This window comes from Bradysia coprophila (assembly GCF_014529535.1).
Source record: "Bradysia coprophila strain Holo2 chromosome IV unlocalized genomic scaffold, BU_Bcop_v1 contig_84, whole genome shotgun sequence".
Taxonomy (NCBI): Eukaryota; Metazoa; Arthropoda; class Insecta; order Diptera; family Sciaridae; genus Bradysia; species Bradysia coprophila.
The window spans coordinates 5,116,038-5,143,580 of record NW_023503376.1 but is presented as its reverse complement, the minus strand read 5'-3'; the positions used below and the strand labels follow the sequence as shown (position 1 = coordinate 5,143,580).

The 27,543-nt window shown below is 36.6% G+C and overlaps 2 protein-coding genes across 4 annotated transcripts; both read left to right on the top strand.

Annotated features, from left to right (window-relative positions):
• On the top strand, positions 1-27,541 carry LOC119072606 (DNA fragmentation factor subunit alpha). Its single transcript, XM_037177861.1, has 4 exons — positions 1-249; positions 13,897-14,109; positions 22,944-23,167; positions 27,146-27,541. Exons 1-4 carry the CDS (start codon positions 211-213, stop codon positions 27,336-27,338), a joined length of 669 nt encoding a protein of 222 aa, XP_037033756.1. The 5' UTR covers positions 1-210; the 3' UTR covers positions 27,339-27,541.
• On the top strand, positions 18,288-19,939 carry LOC119072587. Of its 3 annotated transcripts, XM_037177840.1 has the most exons (3): positions 18,288-19,455; positions 19,507-19,521; positions 19,626-19,938. In XM_037177840.1, exons 1-3 carry the CDS (start codon positions 18,300-18,302, stop codon positions 19,682-19,684), a joined length of 1,230 nt encoding a protein of 409 aa, XP_037033735.1. In that variant the 5' UTR covers positions 18,288-18,299; the 3' UTR covers positions 19,685-19,938. The 3 variants fall into 3 exon arrangements, with proteins under 3 accessions (XP_037033735.1, XP_037033732.1, XP_037033734.1); XM_037177837.1 differs by having other exon boundaries at positions 19,507-19,939; XM_037177839.1 differs by having other exon boundaries at positions 18,288-19,522; positions 19,627-19,939.
• Positions 27,542-27,543: the final 2 nt, after the last annotated feature.

Sequence of the window (27,543 nt, the reverse complement as noted above, 5' to 3'; positions counted from 1 at the left end):
AGTAATTTTTGAAGTCTGACGAAGTGGATGTGCCTATAGAAGCAGTGCGGTCTACTGTTACTGATAATGAAAACAAACACAAATTATTTTGGTTAATTAAACGACATAACGGTGGTGTGTGTATCGACAAGAACTTTTCTATTAATTAAACGCAAAGGCGGACTGTTGTGTTTTAAGTAAAAATTGTTTAAAATCGGTTGTGAAGTGAACATGGAGGAAGACAACAATAATAAGAACAAACCATACAAAGTAAGTACACATTTTTCATCATCATTTTAACTCAGCGTAAAATTGAGATAGATAAATGTAAACTTGATCCAGATTCCAACAGAATGTTGACTTTACATTTTACCTAATTCAACGATTTCCATAAATGGTTTATGAATGCAATAAATTGCTAATCTGATGATTAATGCAACTTGTCCTTTGTTTATGTTTATAAATGTCTCACGTAAGATGTAGCTGTGATGGGTTTACAAACTTCTTCAGTTTGTATACACGAAAATTGTAGAGGATATTTAGGCGTTTTATTTTCTAAATAAGCTCATTATAGACTCTACTCGGTATACAAGTACTTAGGAGTGCGAGTGGTAGGGTGGACAATTTTTTCAAATGTACAAAAATGAGAGAGGAACGGAAATTCAAGTTGTGTTAAGTTGAGTAAAAGGAAACGAAAATGGTTCATGATGCTAGTGTGTATATTGTTGTTCAGTTAGTTTGTTGGCCATTTGTCATTATTAATATCGGATCTATTACTTCGCTTGGTTTAATCAATTGAAACAGAGATTGATGCAAATTTCTCCACAACGGTAGGTACAGGTGATAATTTTTACCGTCGCTGTAGATATAACAGGTTCATAAAGGCTGGGCCGTAAAGTTTGGTTCAACAGTTTACAAAGCTTTCAAAACTTTTCGCAATGGTTACGTCTGACAAACTTCATTCTGAACTTTCCATAGACAACTTTTTGCCACTTTGTCCAAATTCTGTTCGTTGCTCCGCACTGACTATGTTCCAAAAAACCTTCCATTCAAACTTAAAAAAAAGTTCAAGCTCGTTCAGTTGAGTTAAGAGGATTACAACGTAAGATTCGCCTTTTACCTGTTTACTTGGAAATAATATGGAACGGACGGTACATTGTGCGGAACGATTTTATGTAACAGGAAATGCCTTTCTTAACGATTTAACAAAGTTTTCACAAACCACATACATAACAACCTTAACCCAAGCGCTACATTCGGTTATATCATGCGGTAAATAACCGAATTTCAAATTAATAAACGTAGCGAATTGTGGTTTATGTTTGAATAAATTGAAAACTAAATCGCTTTAATAAGCCGTCTTCTCGTCTAAACATTTATTTTGCCCGAAATAAAAAGTTTGTTTTTTTTTTGTTCGCATGATAGAAAATTCTCTAGATGACTAGAGTCATTTGGGGAAACAAAAGAAAGATAAAAGGAAAATGATAAAAAAAAATCGTGGAAGTTTGAAGTGCCACGAGTAGGCAGCAAATATTTATTTATTTTTCTCTCGTCAGTTGTTTATAAAGACAATTTCTATGAAAAGCTGTGGCAGCCAGCGTTGTAATAAAAAGAATATTTTTTCTTTATGTTTTTATTTTTCGCATCCATACACATCCCCGCTCCCAGTATATATACATCAAAGTTCACAGCAAATCGCCCATAAAAATGATGAAATTGATTTGACTAATTTCGGTGCTATGAGAGTGCGTGGTCGTCGAGCAACAACAACAAAAATATTTGTCAATAGAAAAAGATTTTCGTCGGCAACATTGTAACCTTTTCTTGAACTTTCTTTTATCAGTAAATTGAAGCTTTTGATGATGGAATGGTAGAATGTGTCTAGTCCCAAATTCCGATGCGAATACCACTCTACTACAAAGAAAATCATTTCGTTGTCCTGTAAGTAATTCTATGGAAGGCGAAGGGTAATCTGGCAAACGGTGCTTACACAACACGTCAAACAACTACGTAAAAGGTGAATTCGCACAGAATTTCCCGTTGTACAAAATCGAACAAAATCAGACATTTTGGGACAAGGGGTCACAGATATTATTGACTTATAGCTAGTCAATTAAGTTCTTCCCAAATTATGAATTTTTGGCGCAAAATTTAAAATTTCTATCGCGAATTCAAATATTGCGCAATTTGGGAAGAACTTAATTGACTGGGTACATTAAAAACTCTGACATATCGACAATCTTTAGAAACTGTGTAAAAATGAAATGAACAAACTGTAATTCGCTTCGTTGAACTTTTGCGAGTAAAACGTAGTACTACGTTTGGAGAACTTTATTTTGTTGTCGACGCTCGAGGTCATGAAGTAAGGGTCTGCCAAAAAGGGCCCAAAATCGTTTTCTCGCGATTAGTCGAGTAAAATCATTTTGGGAAAGAACTTTTTTAGCTAGGCTTGTCGCTCCAACCCGTTACAGTGAAACTTATCCAAGGATGTTTTTACATGTTGTTTTACACCATAGGCTAGGATCTCTCATCATACATACCATGTCTCGAACTTATGTCACTGCAGCCGGTCAGGGACTTGGGAAAATCACCTATTTTTTCACCTAAAATGATTGATATCACCAACAGGTCAACATGGACCTGGTGGTGTGTATACTCAAAATGTGCGTCTCTTCAAGACCTACAAGCCTAGCTAAAAGTTTTTCCCCAAAATGGTTTTACTCGACTAATCGCGAGAAAACGGTTTCGGGCCCGTTTGGCAGCCCCTTACTTCATGACCTCGAGCGTCGACAACAAAATAAAGTTCACCAAACGTAGTACCACGTTTTACTCGCAACAGTTATACGAATCGAATGAGCTATAAGTCAATAATATCCGTGACCCCTTGTCCCAAAGTTGTTCGAAGATTTCGCGATATCACTCTTAAGATGAAAAATGTTTGTTCGGGTTTGTTTTGTGCACTTAGAGTACGAGACCTATTGTGTACAGCAATCTCATTTTTTCGTAATTCAAAACGAGGAAATTCTGCCGTTAGTCTGAAATCTGAAATTTCTGTCCAGCCTCGCACACCAGACATTCCAACAAAATTTTGTTTTCAATTTTTTTTTATTTTGACACCAATTTGGATTCTCTGAACAATTTGATAGTATGTAGGCTGACTGAAATCTGTACAGGCCAATTCTCGTTAGCGCCTAGAAACTAGAGATTGTGAAACTAAACAGTTTCCGTTTTATGTGGTGTAATAATATTGCAGAGGTTATTTCTGTGCAAAATTGGTTGAACAGAAGACAGACATGGAGTTACACTGTTTCACGCCATAAAAAGTCACTAGAACGGCAACTTCCTTCCTTAACTTTCGATAATAAAATTATCCCGCATTTTCAATTAGGGAACAAAGCCCAGGTGATGACCGGGTCTTCACATTTACCTTGATAATAAAATTAGTTCATTATGTAGCAACGTAGCACCATCATAAAAGTTAAGAAGAAAATTACATCTCAACTTTGATCACACCTTTCTGTACAAAGGGTGTTCAAACCTCGATTCAAATTATTACTCGAATCAAATTTATTTCGAGGGGTTATAAAAGGAAAACGAACTCCACCTTTCTTAATACGAGAAAAAAAAGCGAAACAATGTTATGGTCCACTTTAAAGTAAAAAATGAGAGACTTTGGGTATGAGTATGATAATTCAAGTCATAAATTCATAATGTTGCCAACGCTTTCACATGTAATTTTAATAATGCATTATAAAGGAGATGATCCCGACCAGCAAAAATGGGATGGTGCTTTGGCTTCCATCGTGATGCCATATTAAGCTTTATATTGTATGTACAGCAATTTTCCCCAGATTATTTACATATCCTTACCTCTTTATGGTAGCTAGCTATTAGCAGACATCATTAAGCATGGCTTATTTGCGAGAAAATATTTTCTTGAAGTTTTTTGATTTTTCTTTTTCAATTTCTCAAAAAACGTTTTCAAGAAAATTCTTTATTTTATTACCACTGTTGCAACCACACCCAACGTTGATTTTTCTGAACTTTGATGATTACTGAAGAAGGTGTTCATTCGGGATTTTTCTTCGAATTTACATAAATTTTCGTCTAATTTTCACGAGTTTTTTCTGCAGCAATCATTAATCGTTTCGTTGGTGTTTTAATTTGGCAAGGATACAACTGAACGCTACTGTGGACGTATAGCGAAGTTGTCAGATATTTCACAAATAGACTTTGAGAGACAATCAGAAAGATTTGTTACTTAACTCGTGATACTATCCACTAGCCAACCAAAAATTCCATAACAATTCGGTGCCTTGGATGCCAAGTAAATTTAATTGACACCGGAGTGACACCAGAGTTTGTTTGCTGGGAATCAGTTTCCGTAGCGAAAAAAGAGTGTGTATCGTTTTGCGTAGGCTGGGCGTGTGCTGCCATAAACGGGATATATCTCTGTGGTATCGTATAACCACACATAATATTAAATTCCATTATATTATGGCGCACATTACACCTTTTGCACGTATCAAATGCCATGTTGATTACGACGACGACGGAGGAAAAATAAAAAGAAAATCTAACGAAATAATACAATCATTTTGGGAAAACACCCTCCGGTTAGGACTATCAACAACGACGTAACAAAATGTTGATGTGTTACCATGTTACCGTTCGATCTGGTATGTTGTAACGACGTACGACACAATTTTATTGTTAATATTACTCGCTAAAGATCCGACAATTTCTAGGAATTTTTTCTGGTTCGTTTCAAAGATTTTGAATAAAAATAATTTCTGGGAAATTTCGAAATTTGTTTAACCTTTTCTGCGTACTTTACGTGTTTCATTCACTAGTTGGCTTTCGGCGTAATATGTATTACGTCCTCACTGAGAAAGACTTGAACCGACATTTATCGTCACTCTTGATAACAAACAAAAAAAACATTCGGAAGACTTGCTTGACTCCAAAAATATAATCTCTTAATCTTTTAAACCTTAACCATAAAGCCATAAAAAAAAGTTAAAATTAGGGGATGCGGCTCGTACATATACAAAGTTTTCTTTCGCAAATTGTTTTTATGGCTAACTTGTTGCAGACTGTAAATAAATTTGGTTTGGAGAAGGGCCCATTTGAGTGTGCCATATGGTAATCGCACAGAAATTATTGATATTCATAACAAAATTTGTTACTGTTTAACCGAGATGAGGGATGAATATTATACCAAAAAAAAATACAATTTTAGGCTAGCACTTACTTCACGTATTTACAAGTTACCTGCGTCGAAAACCACACTTTTCATTTCATTATTCATGCTCTTCTTTTGACGCCCAGGTGAGCGCTTCAGCATTTAATAGTCATTTGTGTACCTGTTTTGGACGATTGATTTAAGGCAATTTCGCGGATTGTAGGCCGAACGAAGTGAGGTCTACAAGCGAAAGTGCCTTAAATCAACCGTCCCAAACAGGTGCACATGTGAGTTTTCATGCAGAGGGCCGGAAACCCGAGAAAATTCGAAAAATTGCCCTCATTTTCGGCCCCGAAGCATGAAAAATCTGTTATCGGAATAAATATGACACGTCTGATCTTCATGTGTTTATTGACCTGGGCTTCACCTCGGAACAACAAAATTCACACCAAAACTCGAATTTTCAATATTTTATCGCTTCTCACGTAAATGACTATTGCTATATTTATGACGCCTTTTGTTCCTTGCGCTGGTCGCTTCCTTCTTTCTAAGAAGTAGGAACTGTGTCAAGAACTCCGGTAACGCTTTGTTTATGACGCCTTTTGTTTCTTGCGCTGGTCGCTTCCTTCTTTTTAAGAAGTAGGAACTGTGTCAAGAACTCCGGTAACTATGTTCATGATAGTACAACAGAGGTAACAACAGAGGAAACAATTCTGTGATAAAAGAAAACTCACACTGATAAAAACGATTTCGTCAACATACGTCCAGTATGTATGAAATGGCTGGCAGACCGCTTCATTTCTGCCCTACTTCGGATATGTATATTCTAACGTCTGACATGTAAATTCCAACGTCTGACACGTATATCGTACATGTTCGATGTTTAAACATACAAGTGACACGAATAGTCACGAGCAGTATATATGATTATACGACGGACATGTACGATATACATGTCAGACGTTGTAATATACATATCCGAAGTAGGGCAGAAATGAAGTCTGCCAGCCATTTCATACATACTGGACGTATGTTGACAAAAAAAAATTTATCAGTGAACTCGTGTATTTTTGAGCAACAAGCTTCGGTAACTGTCACAGCTAAATTTGTCGAAAAGCAGCCTAATTTGTTACCGAGCTTATTACTCAACAGCAATTGGATGAGTTTGCGAGTATCACAAGATGTCACTTTCGTAGGGGGCAAACTGCCATGCAATCGTTAACGTTCGCGTGAAAACTTGTTTGCGGATTTAAGTTTTTTTTTTGTTAAGATTTCAAAGTAGAGTAAGGTTTCGAAATTCTAAAACCGAAACACAAGAGCTACAAGAGAAACGAATTAATTAAAACACTTTTCCTCACACAGTATAGATTTGCGCTTTGAACATATGAAGTAATAGATTTATTTAACGTTTCTAAAGGAACAAAGTTTGTCAAAATTTATGGGTGACATAAATTAAGAAATTTGGTCTCACAGCACATTTTTCTCTATACGTCCTATTGTATCCACGCGAACACAAGTTTTGTTCCTCTGATATATTTTACTTCATTTTTATGAATTACGTTAAGCTCTTTCTTGGAAGATAATAAAAACCAAACGAAACATCCCACCGAAAATGTTATAAAAACATTTATCAAAGATTAAGATGACGTAAATGGTAAATCTACTAGATGCTGCCGTGATCTTTTTTCAATCCAATTTCTCCACATAATTGCAAACGAAACATATCCCGTTACCATCACGCCATCTGAATATTACCGTCATCGTTTCAGCACATAAAATTCAACCACACGAAAAATGGTTATGGGCAACTATTTTAATAGTCTCGTTTGCAGAACTGAATTTAAGACGCTTCATGGAACGGTAATGTAACAGCGAATGAAGGGAAAGTATGCCATAAATTTCCACGTTATGAATTTTTACTTATGTAATTGGTACAGTTTATATTACCTGCTATGCTGTGTTCTAACACATGAGATCGTAACAAAGTTAAAGTTTCGAATTTTATGCCGGTGGTGGTTAAGTTGGAAAGAGTTTTTTCGTCGAATGTTGTTTTATGCTTTCAATGTTTCAATTAAAATTGGTAGGTGCTAATCGCACAAAGCGCGAATAGTCAAATAAAGACTATTCGCACAAAGTGCCGTTATTCTTTATTTGACTATTCGCACAAAGTTAGATTTTGTTTGACTATTCGCACTTTTCGAGTAAACTGACATTGACATACATCATTAAAATGTAACCGTTGATGCTTCATATTATGTTTTGACATAATCACCATCATCTACAAACATTTTGTAGATTGAGAATCATCTCTTCTTCAAATACTTTGTAAAAGGTAGCATGATTCTCTTTTAAAAACACTTTGCAAAAGGAACCATCACCAGGCCTCTCACTCTAAATTTGGACTCCTTATTAAGGAATTAAGGAGGTTTTAGCACAAAAATAAGGAGAAATAAGGAAATTGTTAGTTGAAATTAAGGACAAATAAGGAGAAATTTTTCGATAAAAATCGAAATTATTCCAAGATACAGCAATTAACATCGGAAGTCCGCCTCAACTTTAAAATAAACGCATTATTGTTTATTTTGACGTATCGTTTTTGTAAAGCTTAATCGTAAAATTCACTTTTATCACGATGAAAATTTGAATATTTTGGGCGCGTTTAAGGCTTCAATTAGATTCTCAAAGCTTAGCTTCACCAATTATCACTGTAAGTGCGCTTCAAAATTCAAAATAAAACGCATCACTGTTTATTTTGACGTACCTATCGTTTTTGTAGGGTTACAGTTTTCAATCAGTTTTGATTCGACAAAATTTTTGTAATTTTAGACGTACTTACGGCGTGAATTCTTACTTGACCCCACCGTCAAGTTTAAAAACTTGCTGGCTTAGATTTTGATCTCGTTAACTGCAAAAGCTGTTGTTTGTTATCCCGTTCGAATTTCGAAAAAATAACAAATTGGTGAAAGTATAAAAGTATAAATTTGAAAGAAGTGGTGACTCTAAATAAGGCTAAAACCTTGAATTGTTTGTATCAAGGACGCATGGCTGAGACAATGTTGAGGGAGATGTACATGTTAAATCAAATAGTTCTACTCGAGACTCTCGAGCCGAGAGGCGACGTGGAACCACAAAAATATATGTTAAACCGGTCATTAATTATCTAACGATTAGCCGTTGACATCTGAAGTTTAAATGCTCAAATCTATCGAAAAATGAGAAAAATTCGATTTTGGTACTGACCACTCTGTATTTTTAGCGAATTGACTTGTATGGAGAGTTTTGTGCAGAATATTCTGACGAATTGCCGAAGAAACTATAATTTAATTTGTACTACTTTCCGCTAGGCGATGTCAAATAGGTGAAAAAACACAATTTTTGAGATTAGGATGCCCATAGCCCGAGCAATAACATTTTGTCGACCTACCCGTTCCCACGCCTTGTTCCATAGCCAGTGTACTATTAGAGTTCTTTGTGTTAAATAAATATAAAAAAGTGTTATTTTTGCCGCGCAGCGAATTTTTCTTTCTTAATTTTGATTTCCGTTGATGAAATTTGCGAAAAATAAGGAAAATAAGGATTTTTTAATAAATTAAGGAGGAATAAGGAGGTATTTATAAAAATAAGGAAAAATAAGGAAATAAGGAGGCCTGAACCATCACTCTACCCTACAAACACTTTGTGAAAGGAAGTATCAGTCTACCCTACAAACACTTTGTAAAAAAACTTTGTAGAAGGAAGCAACACTCTAATCTACAAAACCTTTGTAAAAAGAAGCAGCAGTCTATTTACAAACGGGATCCGAGAATTCGGCACACGGGAAGGGGGTGCCAAATTCCTTACATGAAGTGGAATCTAGCACATGTGCCAGATTACCTTTTTTCCTAGGTTTTTGAGAATTTGGCACACGCAACGAAGCTTGTGTGCCAGTTTTGTGCTAACTCATTTTAATCTGGAAGTTATGATTGAGTCTGTGAGTCAATAAATTTGTCATTTTACGAGTTTTCGCAGTCAAAACTAAATTTGTCTTTTTACAAAATGACGCAAAAAAGCTATGGCTTTGAAGACATCGAGAGAAATTCAATAATTTGTCTCCAAACTAGAAAATTCGTCCTTTTACGAAGTCTTGCATAAAAGTTGCGATGTCTTGGAGGAATTGTCGTTTTCCGACCCTATTGAGCAATCTTCGTCGAGCAGCTAAACGTTGGTCCTCGAATCGAAACATCACAATTCCCTAATTTTTGCCAAGTAAATAATGTTGACTAATAGTGACAGACGGCTAACTATGATTAGCACACCATTCACTTTTATTTAATTTTCTGTTATGGCTACCGTGTGTCAATTTCCAAAGTTGCATTGTGCCAAATTACTCTTCAGATGGTGAATCTGGCACTGTGCTAAATTCACATTAAAGTGGAAACTGGCACGCATTAAACTTGCATGGTGCCAAATTACCCTACCCCTTACAAACACTTTTAAAAAGGAAGCAACTCTGTCTTCTACAAACACTTTGTAAAAGGAAGCAGCAATCTTCTCTACAAACACTTTGTCAAATGAAGCAACTTTCTCATCTACAAACAATTTGTAAAAGGAAGCAACACTCTCTTCTACAAACACTCTGTAAAAGGAAGCAACACTCTACTCTACAAACACTTTGTAAAAGGAAGCAGCACTCTCTTCTACAAACAATTTTTTAAAAAGGAAGTATTACTGTCTTCTTCACAGTGCTTGTACTTCCATTTACAAAATGTTTGTAGAATATGACAATGCTACCTTTTACAATATGTCAAAACGTAATACGAAACATTACCAGTTAAATTTTCATGTTTTAAGTCAATGCTATAAATAACACAATTCACACAAAGTGCGATTAATCAAATAAATACTAATCGCACTTTGTGCGAATAGCCCATTCGATTAAAATTCTTAGTAAATACGTTTTGCGTATATTGATATATTGAAGAGTAATGCGAGAACTTTAACGCACGTCGTTTTTAAGCGCGACAGGAATTCAATACTCCTCGGTGATGTTGGTATTTTCCGCTAGAGAAGCATTAATCTCAACGTTTAATATTGACGATATAAATGAGCTAATATCATGTTTCTCAAAGGAGATTTTTTCGTCTTAAAAATCAATACAACTGCCGCGCCGTGCCATTAATATAGTAGGTATATCGTCGCTGTGATTGAAATTCAAATATTACGTACGGTTGATCAGATTTTCAAGCATACTTCTCAGACTCCACAACCCGCATATTTGTCAATATAAACCCGTGGAAAGCCCTTTGTGACTACAAAATCCAATAAAAATGTGAATCGAAAGAATACCATTGAAATGACATTTAAAACGAATAGAAGTTAAACTGAGGAAAAGTTGATTTTAAATATGAGGCGAGAAGGGCGTGATCCTTAATTTGTATTCGGAGTCTTATTGATATAATTGACATGTTGCGTACTCTTCTTAGCCCAGACACAAGGTTCAAGTTAAAACTGTAGGCTTCTTCAAGTGCTCCATTAAACATTGTTTACGGCCAGGTTAAAGCGCCTTACATCACATGTAAACATTGCGATAGTAAACCTCTTCAACCTGGCCTTAAGCAAACTATCCTCAGTGTCACTTTTCACTTTTTCATCTCAATTCGAAAATCGTCCTTCGTAATCGTTGGATATTTCTCACTCAGTCGGAAAATGAAATTTAGAGTCTTGAAAGACTCACATCCAACACCAACAGTGTATTGAGCATACTTCCTCTGCACGTGTCTCTGTTGCATCTCAAAATAGTTTTCATGGTCCGATTTTGTAGTTTCTAAAGCTTTTTGAAATAACCGTCGTTGCAGCGATATCTGATGCGATCTCGCTGACGACATAGTGAGGTTCTTCGCAACTCTCGACAACACTTCTACTTTCTTTGGTGCTTTTCTGCAGAAATGGTTTATCTTTTCATTGAAATTCAGCGCTCAATGAATGATGAAACATGGGATTGGGAACAATGAAGTACTAGATTTAAGTCATTTATGGAACTGTTTCAATTTCCATGTTAACGTGGCGTTACATACGATTTTAACTCTTCCATAATGAAAATGAATTATTTTAGCAACATTTTCATGTCTCGAACGAAAAGGGAAGACTGAAGACACATTCACGGAATTCGAACTTTGACATTTTCTCACTTTTACATATTCGAATCGCTAATACCGGATATTAACTGTCGGCACCAGCAAACAGCATATATGCGGGATACATTGTAATTGACATTTTGGTAATTTCTAAAGAAACAAGTTACGGCAGTTTTAATTAGAATTGGAATTTATCTCCGTCAGAACCTTCAACGAAAACTTTGAAGATTAAGTTGAATGACAAGCCATGAATATAATCTTTAACTATATTTCGTGTGATAGCATCGCACATAGGCTCATCATAATAAAATGAAGGAACTTACGGTAGAATACACAAATTTGGACGCAGAGGCACACAAGTCGCATATGGGAGAATAATTTGAATGGGACATAAACCTTGTAAATGAACACAATTATGTTTGAATGTCCGGTTTTTTCTGGGTCATTTCAGTCATATTTTATGTTGGTTGAGGCTAAAATTTTTGCTTGTGCTTTTGATTAACAGTTGGAATGGTAAATTTAGGCTGAATTTAATGTCGAGCTTTCGCTGATGAAAGGATATTAAAACGTGATGAATTGTGGAAGTATTTAAAAATGCATTTATGGTGGCTCTGCATAGGAAAGGCAATTTTAAAATTTTTATTTACCTATGCTCCTGGCTCAGAGAGCTAAATCAGATTTTGTTTTTGTTTAATGTAGTGGATGGTGTCCCATAAATCTGCCTGCTTTACGAACAAACATTTTCCTGGTTAAATTTGCCAAGAAAAAATAAATTTTTCATTCACAGCCCGTCGTGCAATTCAACTAGAGTTATGGTTTTCAAAAAATATTTTTAGCCCCGTACGAAGTACTGGGGGCTTATAAGATTAATATGCCGTTTGTAACACGTCGAATTGGAAGCAGACAGTAAGGGCAAAGCATTTGGTTATGTTCATAGACTACGAATCCGCATTAAAAAAAATGTCCGTCCGTCCGTCCGTCCGTCCGTCCGTCCGTCCGTCCGTGACCCCTCTAGCTTGAGCAAATCACAACCTTTTTTCAAAATTCTTTTTTTCCCCGATTGGTATCGACAAAAGTAAGGTCAAGTTCGAAAATGGGCATGGTAGGGTCGGCCCTTCCAGAGCTAGGGCCCTATAGGTGTTTTTCAGTCTTTCGACGATATCTACCGAAATACGCACGCAATAGATGCTTGTGATATATCAAATGAAAGGTATTGACGAGTAGAACAAAGTTGCTGAACATTGTTTTTGTGTAGGATGCAACGCGAGCTTGTTGGTAGGGCTCAAAGGTCGTTACTCGGCCCTAAGAGTTTTTTCCACATAAATCGAGTAAATCTCATCCGATTTTGCCAGATTTAGTTTTTTATGGAAGGTAATTGAATACCGAAAAGAACGTGGCGAAAAAAGTTTCAAATTTGGGCCCTTGGACTAAGGCCGCTACTCGGCCCTAAGTGTTTTTTGCACATAAATCGAGTAAATCTTATCCGATTTTGCCAGATTTAGTTTTTTATGGAAGGTAATTGAATACCGAAAAGAACGTGGCGAAAAAAGTTTCAAATTTGGGCACTTGGACTAAGGCCGCTACTCGGCCCTAAGTGTTTTTTCCACATAAATCGAGTAAATCTCATCCGATTTTGCCAGATTTAGTTTTTTATGGAAGGTAATTGAATACCGAAAAGAACGTGGCGAAAAAAGTTTCAAATTTGGGCCCTTGGACTAAGGTCGCTACTCGGCCCTAAGTGTTTTTTGCACATAAATCGAGTAAATCTTATCCGATTTTGCTAGATTTAGTTTTTTATGGAAGGTAATTGAATACCGAAAAGAACGTGGCGAAAAAAGTTTCAAATTTGGGCCCTTGGACTAAGGCCGCTACTCGGCCCCAAGTGTTTTTTGCACATAAATCGAGTAAATCTCATCCGATTTTGCTAGATTTTGTTTCATTTGAGAGATAATTGAATGCCGAATTGAATGATGGCAAAAAAAGTTTCAAATTTGGGCCTTTGGACTAAGGCCGCTACTCGGCCCTAAGTGTTTTTTGCACATAAATCGAGTAAATCTCATCCGATTTTGCTAGATTTAGTTTTTTATGGAATCTAATTGAATACCGAAAAGAACGTGGCGAAAAAAGTTTCAAATTTGGGCCCTTGGACTAAGGCCGCTATTGGGCCCTAAGTGTTTTTTGCACATAAATCGAGTAAATCTCATCCGATTTTGCTAGTTTTGGTTTCATTTGAGAGATAATTGAATACCCAATAGAAAATAATATCGTAAATTGTTGGTTTTATTTGAGAGGTACTTCGTACGGGCTTTCGTAATTGCGCTATGCGCAATTTTAAAAATGAACACTTTCAGTAAATTTGACCATGCCCAACTTGACTTGCATTTTGGTAACAGACGCATTAGAGGGTTGTAGACGTATTAGGGTTCCGGGCGTATTACGGCTACGGACGTATTATGGTTACGAACGAAATAGGATTACGGGTCGTACGGGGCTAAGTCGCAGCAAACGCTCCGACTGTTCTGATGCCTTGTTTTAATATGGAACGAATGCAAAAACTCGATTTTACACCTAAACTTTAACAGCCCCCATCTAAATCACTTACTTTTCTGTTTGTTACAGATAAAAGACGTAACGCGGAACGTAAAGAAATCATTGGTTGCATCCAGTTTGGAAGAAATAAAGACAAAGTCGGCTGAAAAGTTTGGCAAAACCGAACCTCCAACCATTCATCTTGACTCGGACGGCACGGAAATCGATGACGAAGACTATTTTCAAACGTTAGAGAGCAATGCTGAATTGATTGCGGTTTTTCCCGGAGAACAATGGATGGATGTAAGTTCAAATTATATTGTTCATCCAAGAAGTTTGCGTTTTATCGACAAGGTCGAATTCATTATTGTTTTGGGGTTTTTTTGTTGTTGTTCACAAGCCGGATAATTGCATTTTCGCCTCCTCATGTGAATCGGTTATTTCACCTTGAAGTGTCTGAATGGAAAATGCAATTATTGTCGGTGAGCTGTGGGATTTTAGGATGGTTAAGCTAAAAGCAATTATTTTCATTGTGTCCCTTTGAATCGACGATGGCATATTATTGATACACACCCAAAATCACATTTCCTTTTCCAAATCTCGTTTTTAGCCCCGTACGAAGTACAAAGGGGCTTATAGGATTACGATGCCGTGTGTAATTGATGGAATTCGAAGCAGACGGTAAGGGCAAAGTGTTTGCCTATGTTCATAGATGACGAATCTGCAATAAAAATTTTGTCTGTCCGTCTGTCCGTCTGTCACGTCGATATCTTGAGTAAATCAAATCCGATTTCAAAAATTTTTTTCCCTGAAAGATAGTCGAAATAGTGAGGCTAAGTTCGAAGATGGGCATATTCGGGTCGGCCCTTCGTGAGTTAGGGCCACCTAAGTGATTTAAGGTCTTTTGGTGATATTTATGGCAAAATAAACGATGGAAATGTAAATGACACGGCAAATGATAGGTATTGTCAATACCAATCCAGGAAAAAAAAGTTTTTTTTAAATCGGGTGAGTGGACCGTGAGTTAGGGCCTTAGAAGTGAAATGCTACTAGGGCCCTATGTGTATTTTACATAGAGCTCGAGTAAATTTCATTCGTTTTTCGTAATTTTTGTTTCATTTGGAAGGTAATCGAATGCCGAATAGAATGTTGTTGAAAAAAAAATAAAAATTGGGTCCTTGGACTAAGGCCACTACTAGGGCCCTATGTGTATTTCACATTTAACTCGAGTAAATTTAATCCGTTTTTCGTAATTTTTGTTTCATTTGGAAGGTAATCAAAGGCCGAATAGAATTTAGTTGAAAAAATTTTTAAATTTGGGTCCTCGGACTGAGGCCGATACTAGGCCCTTCCAAAAAATAAAATTTTAGGGCGATTTGAAATTTTTGTTTCATTTGAAAGGAACGTCGTACGGGGCTTCGTAATTGCGCTATGCGCAATTTGTAAGATGTACACATTACATAATAATTTTACTTTAACTACATTAACCGGCGCAATAGGCTTACGGTCAAAGTAGGGTGACAGACGTACTAGGGTCACGTACGCAATAGATATATGGGTTTGTACGGGGCTCAGTCGCAGCAAACGCTCCGACTGTTCTGATGGCTCGTTTTTTTTTGGAAACCCAAATCAAATGTGTGTCTGTGATGATGTAGTTTGGGATTACCGTATCAACCATTCTAATCTACTTTCGGGTACTTATCATGCCCATGTAAATAAACACTTTGAGTTGATGGTCGATTGTGTTATAAGAAATCGACGTTTTTGTTCGCTTCAAAAGCAAAATCATCTCTGATTGTGGTTACGTAATTATTACGATAGAAGACTAGGGGAAACTAGACAGTGGACCTTAATCTCGTTTGTGTTTTTTGTCAAAAAAATATTGATGAATAGCAGTGGAGTCTAAACGTTTTCGGCGCTTGATTGAAAATTTGATGTTAAGAACGCTAAAAACGGTAAGCTTATTAAAGTTGTCAGAAACAGCAGACATGCCGCATTGTCGTCAAGAAGTCTTTTACTTATGCTGTTCAAAGTATTGCCCAGTGTCTCATCATGCTCGCACGTTAGTAAGCGGGCGTGACGCAAGTCCACTACCAAAAATGTTTTAACAAATTTTTTTTGAAGATGGCGGAGCATATTTACAGCAACTTTTTGACTTCTCCCCCTTAACTCCAACAACCCCCAAAGGATATCTGAAATCTAGGAATCCATACGAGTTTAACGAGCTATCACACGTTACTGCAGCTTCAAAATTGACCGAGATATTGAACTTCGAAATATTGATGTTTGTATGAAAATAAGGAAAATTTCGTTTTTTCAGATAACTGAAATCGCCTACGTTAGTTACTTAGTTCCAAAGGAAAAGTGGATCCAGCAACTCCTAAACGTTTATATAGATTTTCCCGAAATTTGGGTTATAGGCTAATAATGGCCCAAAAATAAGAATGGAATGTTCAAAAGTTGGAAAAAATCCATATATTAGGAGCTGGAGCTCCCCAAAGTCTCCATACAAATGCCATATAAAAGCCAATTTGTATGTGTGTGAGTTGTATATTTTGTTGCATGATATGGTTGGTAATGTGGTGAATAGTGTGTGTTGTTTTGGGATGTATTTCTTGTAGGGAATTGTTGGGTTTATTAAGTTTAAGTATTAACTTCCACTAGGTAGGTTCCTAAATTTTTGGATAACAGGTGATTCCTATGGCACTACCTAACTTCCATCGGATTCTTCGATGGATTTGGGTTATTTTCGACATGAGTGAGGTGTTCCAAGGTTGGTTCCCAAATTTTGGGATGACAGATGATTCCTCTGGCACTACCTAACTTCCGTCGGATTTTTTGATGGATTTGGATTATTTTCGACATGAGTGAGAAGTTCCAAGGTTGATTCCTAAATTTTGGGATGACAGATGATTCCTCTGGCACTTCCTAACTTCCATCGGATCTTTTGATGGATTTGAGTTATATTCGACATGAGTTAGATGTTCCAAGGTTGGTTCCCAAATTTTGGGATGACAGATGATTCCTCTGGCACTTCCTAACTTCCGTCGGATTTTTTGATGGATTTGGATTATTTTCGACATGAGTGAGGTGTTCCAAGGTTGATTCCTAAATTTTGGGATGACAGATGATTCCTCTGGCACTTCCTAACTTCCATCGGATCTTTTGATGGATTTGAGTTATATTCGACAAGAGTGAGGTGTTCCAAGGTTGGTTCCTAAATTTTGGGATGACAGATGATTCCTCTGGCACTACCTAACTTCCATCGGATTTTTTGATGGATTTGGGTTATTTTCAATATAAGTGAGGTGCACCAAGATTGGTTTCTATATATTGGGATTCAGACTGATTTTTCTAGCATTTTTTAATTTCCATAGGGTTTCTTGATGTTGTCGAAATGACATACTTACAAAAGTGGTGATATCAGTCAAAAAACCCTTAAATGGTAAATGTGATGCAAGTCCTTTATCTTTACTACAAAATAACTGATATCGCTGAGGGTGACGCATTGTGCGTCTTACGCAAAAGTTTTATCAACAAAAAATTGACTCAAAAAATTTGTGAAAGAAAATTTTACAACAAGAAATTTGCGTCACAAGTGGCAGATGTTAAGGAACGTATTGTTAGGAAAATGGTTGAAAAATGTACTAAAAGAATTTAAACGAAAGAAAACCGAATCATCTGCCAATTGTGACGCAAATTTCTTGTTGTAAAATTTTCTTTCACAAATGTTTTGAGTCAATTTTTTGTTGATAAAACTTTTGCGTACGACGCACAATTCGTCATCCTCAGCGATATCAGTTATTTTGTAAGTCAGATAAAGGACATGCGTCACATTTACCCGTTTTTTGACTGATACAAAATCTTGTACTTCATTTGTTTTGTTCATTTTACTATATGCAGAACACAGTCGCTTCTGAACTCTCATTATTTTTTTTGTAATGATACATTCTCTTTGCCGTGAGCAACTACACCATTTCATTAGAATACTGTTCCCGTAGATTAAATTGTCGTTACGATCAATTTCCCATTATCCCAATTTATTATTCCAGCTAATGTTTAGACGAAGAAAAACAGAACATTTTCCGAAAGTTCGACGTCAATATTTTATTATTGCACGTTCAACAAAACTTTTTACAACTTCCAGTAGTTAAAAATTTATCTTTTGCCTGTGTGCCCCGGCAAATAAGCTTAATAATAAATTTATTTGTTGACTCAATGGGCTAAATGTTTGCGGTTTTTTTTTTCATTAAAATTTAAATTTTTCCAATAAAGATACTTGAGCATCCATTGTTCAGACCAATCTGAACTTTTGTTTATCTTAATAGTTGGCACAGTCAATTAAGTTTCTAAATTATGTAATGTCAAGCATTGTACTGTGCAATTTAGTTCATATTATAACGTTGATCTATAAACAACAGTCTTTTGATTCGACATAAAATAATTGAACCTGAGAAACCGATATTCCTTAAACATTTGGGGGCTCAACCGGGATGTCGGTTGCTCAACCGTTTGTTTATTTAATTCGCGTTGTAGTTGTGAGAGAAATCGGCTGTTTTTTTATCAAATTATCGGTCGATGAAAGTTTATGTTCCGACAAGTGCGAACAATCGCGTTCTAAGACAATAGACATTTTTGTGAATCATTCAAATTTGTATGTTTGTGAAAAGAATCAAATGGTTCTAGTTGTTTCATCGAAAAGATACGATTTAAAGAGTCAAGTGTTCAGCGAGTTGGAAGTTTTACGATTTGTGCCCATTCTCTCAATGTTCATTTGTGAGAAAAACGTGGATGGAAACAAAAGGTCGCTGGTTAACAAAAGATCCACGTTGTCTCAAATACACGCTTCGAAAATAATCATCGAATTGCAGTTTCATGTAGTGGCTCATGGATTGGCTTCGTGCTCTACTGTCTTTCAGTGTTCAATAATGACAGAGAAGCTGATTTTCGACTACAAATTGGTGCATTCGAGTATCACTATGCAATTAGTGTATGCCAGTACAGCTTGGTTGACGTCACCATTTCTTTGTTTCAAAGTTATCGTGTGCAATAATCGTCTACCAAAGACAATCAATGGAGTAGAGCAGTGGTCATTTTATGGTTTCAATTTTGGTCAACTGCAATCCGTACAGCGAAAACCGGAATTTACAATTTTGACTTTATGTGTTTCAATAGTCAAACATCATCGAGTATTCCACATTTCAATCGTTTGTTCGATTAAAGTTTCATTTCGAGCATTGGTTTCGGCGTCTCATAACGGATCAAGCAATCATTCCAGTTCGTCTTTAAGCGTGTCAAAGGCCGAACGAGTCGGAAGTTGCAAGGCTGACAGATCAGCTGGATTTATTCATCTTGCAGTAATTGTTCCAACTGCCGTTTCTTCGTATTATTGTGGTCAATTGCAGACAGTCAATGGAGTATCAATGTGTGAACAATTAGCGGAATGTTTCTCGACTTGTTTATGGAACATGAGTAGTCTTCAACATCGTTCGCTGGAGAATGAAGCGCTCCATGGTATCCGAAAACGATTATCCAAGAGATTCATCAGTCGTCGGGCAAAACCTGCCATTATGTACAACAAAAATGCTGCGAATTTTGTGGACTGGATAACAGAGCTTTCTAAGGCACAGCAGAGCGCACTGAGAGAACAAATGGACGAAATAGTCGCTTTATTTACCAACGACGGCGTCGATTGGGAATTCAATCCTACAACAGCAAGTAATTTCGGAGGAATTTGGGAAGCAGCAGTGCAATCAATGAAGTTTCACCTCAAACAAATTGTTGGGTCGTCACATCTCACGTTTAAGGAGCTGACAATTCTTTTTTGTCAAATCGAGTGCGCATTTATTTCGAGACCAATGTGCAGCCTGACCGATGAGGATTTGAATTTGAGTTTATTTTTGAGTAAATTTTTCCGTTTCATTCATTTTATCTTCCGAGCCAATTTCATTTCATTTTGAATTTTTTGTGTTAGTTTTATTTGAAGACGATTTATAATGTCTTGGCCGGGAGTATGTTCAGACCAATCTGAACTTTTGTTTATCTTAATAGTTGGCACAGTCAATTAAGTTTCTAAATTATGTAATGTCAAGCATTGTACTGTGCAATTTAGTTCATATTATAACGTTGATCTATAAACAACAGTCTTTTGATTCGACATAAAATAATTGAACCTGAGAAACCGATATTCCTTAAACATCCATCAATCGATAATATATTTTTGATGGTGATGACGGAGACAATTTTAAAGGCACATAAACCAGGCCGTTATCGGTGTAATACTAATCGACATGAAATGACAATTTGAAGATGCTTGCATTGGATTTGTTGAAAGCTTTGACGTGTTTTTTCGTTGATCTTTTTTTGTGAGATAAGAGGCAGAGATACCAATAATGAACATTGCGGAACTTTGTTTTTTTTTTCAAACTTGGATGAGTTACAATCATTACGTTCTTCCATTAAATCAAACAGAATACTACTTCATTTGAGGAAAAGGTTCATTCAGAGATGCACGCTACTTTAAAACGTCCCTTCTCAACATACTCCCAAATTGTCTACTGACATGATGTGTACAGCAAACAATTTCCAAAAGATTTAATAAACATTTAGAAACACAAAGCACAAATGTGTCAATTGTCGTCACGAAAGTAAAAAACCAATTTAAGCTAAAAGGAATTCGTTATTCTTCATGCCATTCCCTAAAGTACACCTAAATATACCGTTTCTTCCCGTTCATCCCAAAACTCACTCCCATTCAAATTCCAGTATGTGTTATGTTGAGACAGGAGGGCCCGTCAGGTATGTCAGTGTCGAGTGTTTTGTGATTTTAATTCGTTTCGTTGTAGGGTAGAATGTGAAATTCCAAAATATTTGCAACAGCTGATCATTGACCAGCTGGTGCACACGCTATTCTTTACATTAATATTTGTTGGCTTACTCACTTGTGTGGGGGAATAAATGGGCTAATACTGATACAAACACTATAGCATGAACACCAGCTGATGGAAGACCAGCTGTTACAAATTCTGCACTCCTATGCAATTTGCCCAGTGTAAAACAAAAGTCCATATTCGGCAGATCAGAGTATTACATTTCCGAGCCACCCTTTGGTGCTTGTGTAGATTAAATATTTTCCAGCATAAAAATAGTTCCTCTGAAGAGGAAATCATGTGACGATGTGACTGGTCGGACAGTTTCCTCTATCAGTGGACATTGATACAAGAAAGCAATAACTGAATTAGCAATTAATGTATTGTCGAAATATTTCGAACATTTTTCTATCAAGTTGATTGAAGAACACAAACACGCTTACTGAACGCTTCCGCCTCCGAACTCTCTCTGCTAAAATGATAGGTTTTCTTAATTCGAATTATATTAGCCCGATGGATATAGCTGGAGGTACATATATAACGTACATATAATGGAACAGGAAATATCAATACTTTAACGAGCCGATGTCGAGTCTAGATGTTATTTCGGTATAGCAATAGGTACAGAATTATTGCTCACTGGTTCCGAATAAAAAAAAAATGTTAAAAGTAAACGAGAACGAAATAAATAATCGAAAATTTAGTAGTTAAACTCACAGTCATACAAAATAACATCAAGCTGTGTCTGGGATGAAGGAAAAAACATAGCTAACGCCGACCCGTACGAAACACCTATTCGTATCAAAAGCCTTTAATGTGAAACTCTTCATTTCTCTTACTTCATTTTCTTCTCTGCTGAAAAACTATTCTCCCTTTAAAATCACTTACATTATCCACTCTTTGCCTTGTTATCATATACAACTAAATTGCCGGAGGCAATATATACAGCCCCGTACGAAGTCAACTTTCATAAATTCCTATTTAAACAGCTATATACCGCTATATTTACCTATATTTCACTGTAAATAAACATTTCACAGAGGAATATGCTATTATATAGCTATATATGCCTGTACATAGCTCAATATAGCTGTATATAGGTATATATAGATGTCCATATATGGAGACCCTGAAACCCCTCACACTTAACACATTATTTCCATGTTAACAGAAACTCTCTTAGTACCATTTTCCCCAAGATACTTCAATTTTACTAAAATCCAATATGGCCGCCGGCAGCCATTTTGTTAGGAGACCGGAAATTTTACCGACGCTTTACATTCGTTAATACCTTTCAAACAAAAAAAATTCATGAAATTCGGTCAAAATTTACTCGAGATATTGTCAAAATACACCACGTTCACTGTACTTCCGAGTAGCCAGATAAGAGCTCACTCCAAGAGACCTAGCTCACGCTCCGGAGAACATAATTTCATAAAAAATTTTTTCCCTAATTGGTACGGTCAATACCTATCTAATAAAGCTAAAACAGACGAAATATGTTCAAATGTGGCCGACCTACAAGCAAAAACTGCTTGCCGCCCTGTGCCTGTTCCACACCAAGGGGTCTAACTCACGAGTCGGTCATCCGATTTCCATAAACTTTTTTTTTGTCGATCGGTATTGTAAATACCTTTTATTTGACGTATCACTTACAAGTTTAACGTTTAAATGTCCGGAGATATCTTCGAAAAACCGTAAAGCACTTATTGGGCCACAGCTCGGGAGGGGTCGATCCAAAATCACTCATCTTCGAACTTAGCCTGTCTTTTGACATTACCAAACGGGAAAAAAAGAATTTTCAAAATCGGATGCGTTTTACTCAAGTTATCGTGCAGACAGACAGACGGACAGACGGACAGACAGACGGACATTTTTTTTTCGCGGATTTGGCATCTCTAGACAACCACAATAGGTTTCCCCTTACTCAGGGAGTCCAATTCGACGTGTTACAAACGTATGCGTAAACCTATAAGACCCCAGTACTTCGTATGGGTCTAAAAATCTCTTCTTTTTCGGGGGTTTTATTTCCACATTTTTTTCGTCTTTAAATGAAATGGAATTATTGCTACTTTATTCGGTTATTGATGTTCGTCCTCATGGGGTTTTTAGGTAAATCTTTCGGTTTATACAAGAGTAAATCAGACAGTAAATTTCCGTCGAAAATATGTCAATTTTTTGTGTGTTTTGTACGGAACATAATCGCTGAATTGTTCATTCATTTCCGATTTATTTGAATAATTGTTCTTTTATCTGTTTCCCCTACAGCCCACCCATTACGTAACGATAACCACACGTCGAGAATCAGCTGATATGACTGACAGTTGCGAAGTGGAACGAGTTCATTTGAAGAAAATTGTCGGTCAATTGAGGAACAACATATGCAACGTTAGTGTGCTCAGCGATCCGGATCTGGAAATGCTGTCAAACATGGATCCGACGGACATGGGTGACATCGATTTTATCGAAACGCTTAAGGAAGTTTCAGGCAGGTTAGGAGGAGAGACCGGATATTTTTTGGGTTCTCCTCAAATATATCTTTGATGTCTCGATGTTTTTTCTGTTTATTATTTTGCATGGTTTTCCGTCTTCGATTGGGATCGTTCATATACAACATTGTGTAACGCATTTCGTTCGATTTATTTTATGTTTGCACCCCCTATCGGATTTCAAGCACAATGCTTTATCCAAATGCGTGAAACAATGGGATGGACTGTCTCTCGAATGAGTTTCGGTTAAAGTGAAGTACTATCCCGTGTAACAAAATTTGTGAGATTTCAATTCATCGTCAATTGAGACCAATTTCCTAAACAAAATCATCTTCAACATCGCCCTCACACAAATTTAACATTCAGTGACCCCACATACACACCCGATAAAAGAAGATGCACGAACAGAAAAATCAATCAAGACAATCAACCTTTTACAAAAGGTTAACCGTCTGTTATAGACGAACGTATATAAATACAGCATTGTGATGGCAGAAGGAAACGTAGCGAAAATGTAATTTTTTTGCGAGGTTAACGTTCAATTTCATTGCAGCCTGAGCGTCAGGTAATAACTGACTGTAGTAGCTCGTGCTGTAGTTATAATAAGCGAGGATTCATTTCTCTCGAACATTTCTAAATTTTTACTTAAGTTTTCTAGAGATAGACTGAAGAACTTGTTTCCAGAAATTTCTCTGGAAGTCTGAAAATACCGTTGGCTTCTGTTACCTGTTGACTTGATCTAAGTACAGAGAACTCCAGCTAAATTTGTGATGAAATTTGCTTTAGCTCGTCCACTAATACAACCTCACTGTCTTACACGAATTTATACGGGTGTACCACTACTACGCGAGCGTACGACTATTAAATTCCAGTAAACATGATTATGACAGTGAGGATCTTCTGAAAAACAGCTGTAGCAAATTACGTCACAATTTTGTAGTTGGTTGGAATTTTAACTGTATTTTCAAGCGATTGATGTCAAATCTAGTACTTCAATTGAAAATATGTGGAAATCAGCTTTAACCGACTCCAGATACACGTAATTAATGTAAGAATTGCTGCAAATAACTTAAACCAGTTATTTATGAAGAATGCATAACAATTCCACTCATTCTAAAGGAACGGGCACTTGAAGATAGATGATAAATTGAAAATTTCGTCGTAGAGTGAACTTACTGCAAACAAAATGTCGTAACAGATACTTGTTGTGAGGCTGGTATGGCAAGTGTGGTATCGTTGTAAAGCTTAGACAGCAGGCTGATCAGGCATTATTGTTTTGTTGCAGACAGGGTCAACGTGTGTATTGCAGATGAGTCCTAGTTTCGCCGAGGATGGTGAAAATAAAATTTTTCAAATATTGTACAATTCAGACAAATTTTGTAAAATCCATTCTCGGCGTTTAATAGAGCATGGAATCCTCTACCAATATAGCCATTCAAAGAGTTTCAAACTTTCTTCGTCTTGGACATATTACTGTTCAAAGATGTCGAATTTTCGACTTTAGCTGGCTGTAGCTACGTGGTCAAGTTGTCGAGGGGAGCCATTTCAATACGAATTAGCTTAGAATTAGTCCCTCTATCCGTTGCGATAACAATCTGTATTCAAATTGACTCGTCGGTCCCGCACGGCCATGAGTGCCGGTTCTCCGAAACGGCTGGAAAATTTTGCGAACTGAATGTGGTTCCTTATAGTACTCGAGTCCCTCAATAAGAATATTGACTCTATTTAAGTTTTGTTCAACCCCACCGTGCGTAACAGGTCAATGAAATATTAGGTTTTCCCTTCATATAGTTCCGATTTCGATTTGTTAAACCAAAAAGATCTCCTAAAATCTGCAAAACAATTTTACCTCATATGTGCTGCGAAAATTCATTTTCCACTCATGTGGATGCATACTTCGCCTTCGGCTCAGCATACAAACTCCACTTTCTTCAAAACAACGATTTTCCGCACAAGTATGTAATCGACTATTTCATTAAGCCCAATCGATTAAGTTCCCAAAACCATTTTACACGTTCTTAAGGAACACAGATACTACAATACATGTAGCGACAAAGTTTTATTTTTCTCACATAAATTTTCGCGGGCTGCATGAAATTTTCTTCTTCTAATTTTCAAACACTCAGTAACTGTTATATACAAACCTTTCCTATTTCATGGTAATGGATGTTAAAAATGACGACGTCACTGACATTTAGGCATGCATTTTAATCAGCTGTTTTCCAGCTGGATCACTCATACAAACAAAAAACTGCTATGCGAGTGAAATACACATACGCATCTAGTGAATGCAATTACCGTCTCTTTTTCAAATACCGGTAAACGGTATTACCGAAATTTTCGAGAAAATTTACCGGTAAAATACCGGTAATCTTTATTTCATACAAAACAGCCAATCCGAAGGTACAAGACTTTATTTTACCTGGAAAACACAGGGGTGGTGTTATCCAATATTCCGAAGGTAATTTTGCAATTTAAATTCGCTTAATGGTTAAGTGTCCACTCCACCCAACAAAAAGTACTCCGTGAGAGAGCTGTGAGAGTACTTTTTTGGTAAGAGTAAACTAAGCATTGTGTCCTGAGGTAAAACCGGTTATCAAAATTTTATTTACCAGTAAACGGTAATAGCCATTACCGGTTTTTTACTGGTTTTTGATTACCGGTTGCATTCACTATACGCATCAAGTAGTAGTAAGCCCGTATAAGGACGTATGAACAGTTTTGTGGGCAGTTTTGTGGCTGAAAACATCTACAACCTGCAACAAATTCATGTCTCAATTTCAGTTACGTCGACTGTATACATTCGTTTTACATGCACGACTGTAATACGACTTTTTCTAAACTCAGTGACAAAAAATAAATCTTGTGTTGCCGTTATTGAGTAAAACGTTTAATGAAACTGAATGCAGGTCCTAAGAAAATATTTATCACTTGGTTGCGTAAATAGCTATCCACGTGAAGTACGGTAATGCGTAGTAAAATTTGTATGGTCCACAAATAGGTACACAGACTAAACTTCCACTTGTACACCGAATTATAATTACAACTAAGAACAGTACCCCGTCATTCGATTTAAACTTTCAAACGTGCCTCAATAATGGAAAAGTAATTATTCCCAAAAGATTCCACTGCAAAAAAATCTTGAAGATCTCTTCAGAATCAATATAGAAAGATGCCTTTTCACATACCTTGCGCCTCTCAGTTACACCTACTTTTTCGTTTCATTTTTTTTCTTAGAAATTTGATTCCGTAATCCATCAAAATTGGGCATACTAAAGCTGCAGGTGTATAACGAAATGTAATTACTGAAAACAAACGTTCATCCTACTGATGGGCTGTAATTACTGCCGCCACTTTGTTTGCCAACGAAATGACAATTTTCTGTTCTCCACAAATTCAGACTTATGTCTTTAAGCGTTCATGTCTAAGCGATCATTTAAGGGAAAAAAATGCTCATCACGGAAAAAACAAGTTAATTGAAATGGAGCAACGAGGAACACTTAAACAATATTCGCTTTTTCTGTATATAATTACCCCTGTTACCACGGCATACACAATGGTTTCGGAGATTTAGGTCTAGTGTTATTTATGCAAAGCCCAATTTTGTGTATTTTAATAATGCACGACAGCCCATGTATACTTATACGCATTGTGTAAGGTTGGACGACATAACATTAATTATTTCGGGAATCTTTTGTTCTCCAGCGGAGTGCTGGAAACCGTTGACAATTTAAGTTAAATGGGTGGTATTAATTATATCGTTTGGGAGTGTATGCGCATAGGGTGTAAAAAGTGTCATTAATTTAACTGATTAATTAGGTTGCGCTCGAAGTTTAAGGAAACGAATGAAAGAAGAAGAAAAGGAATCTGAAGGTCGATCGTGTTGTACATACCGAATGCATAAATGAATTGAACAATTTAACAAACGAAACAGCCGACCAAAATTCTAACTTTTTGTTTCCCTTTCCTCCACCAATGCAGACTCTTGCATGAAAAACGAGAGGCTATTGACGCAATTGAGCTGTTAAAATTGTTCGCCAAACATCGTGGCATTGCGATAGACGTTCAACATCATCATGGAACATCGACGATAACTACGACACCAGCCACATATGACGATAACCAAACAATATCAACAAACGAAACGAATGCCAAAGATACCGCAAATATTTGATACCTAATTATAAGTTTTTTACGAAAAATGTGTGCTTGCAATAATAATCGATACATTAATAACTGGACGACGACAACGGCCACGTCAAAGACGCAAATGGTAAGATGAATTTAATTTCCATTCTTTGGTTAGAAATTTATTTTGTGAATTAAGTATCAAATAAGTGCATTTTAAAGTCAATTCAGGGCCGAATCAGACTCGATTG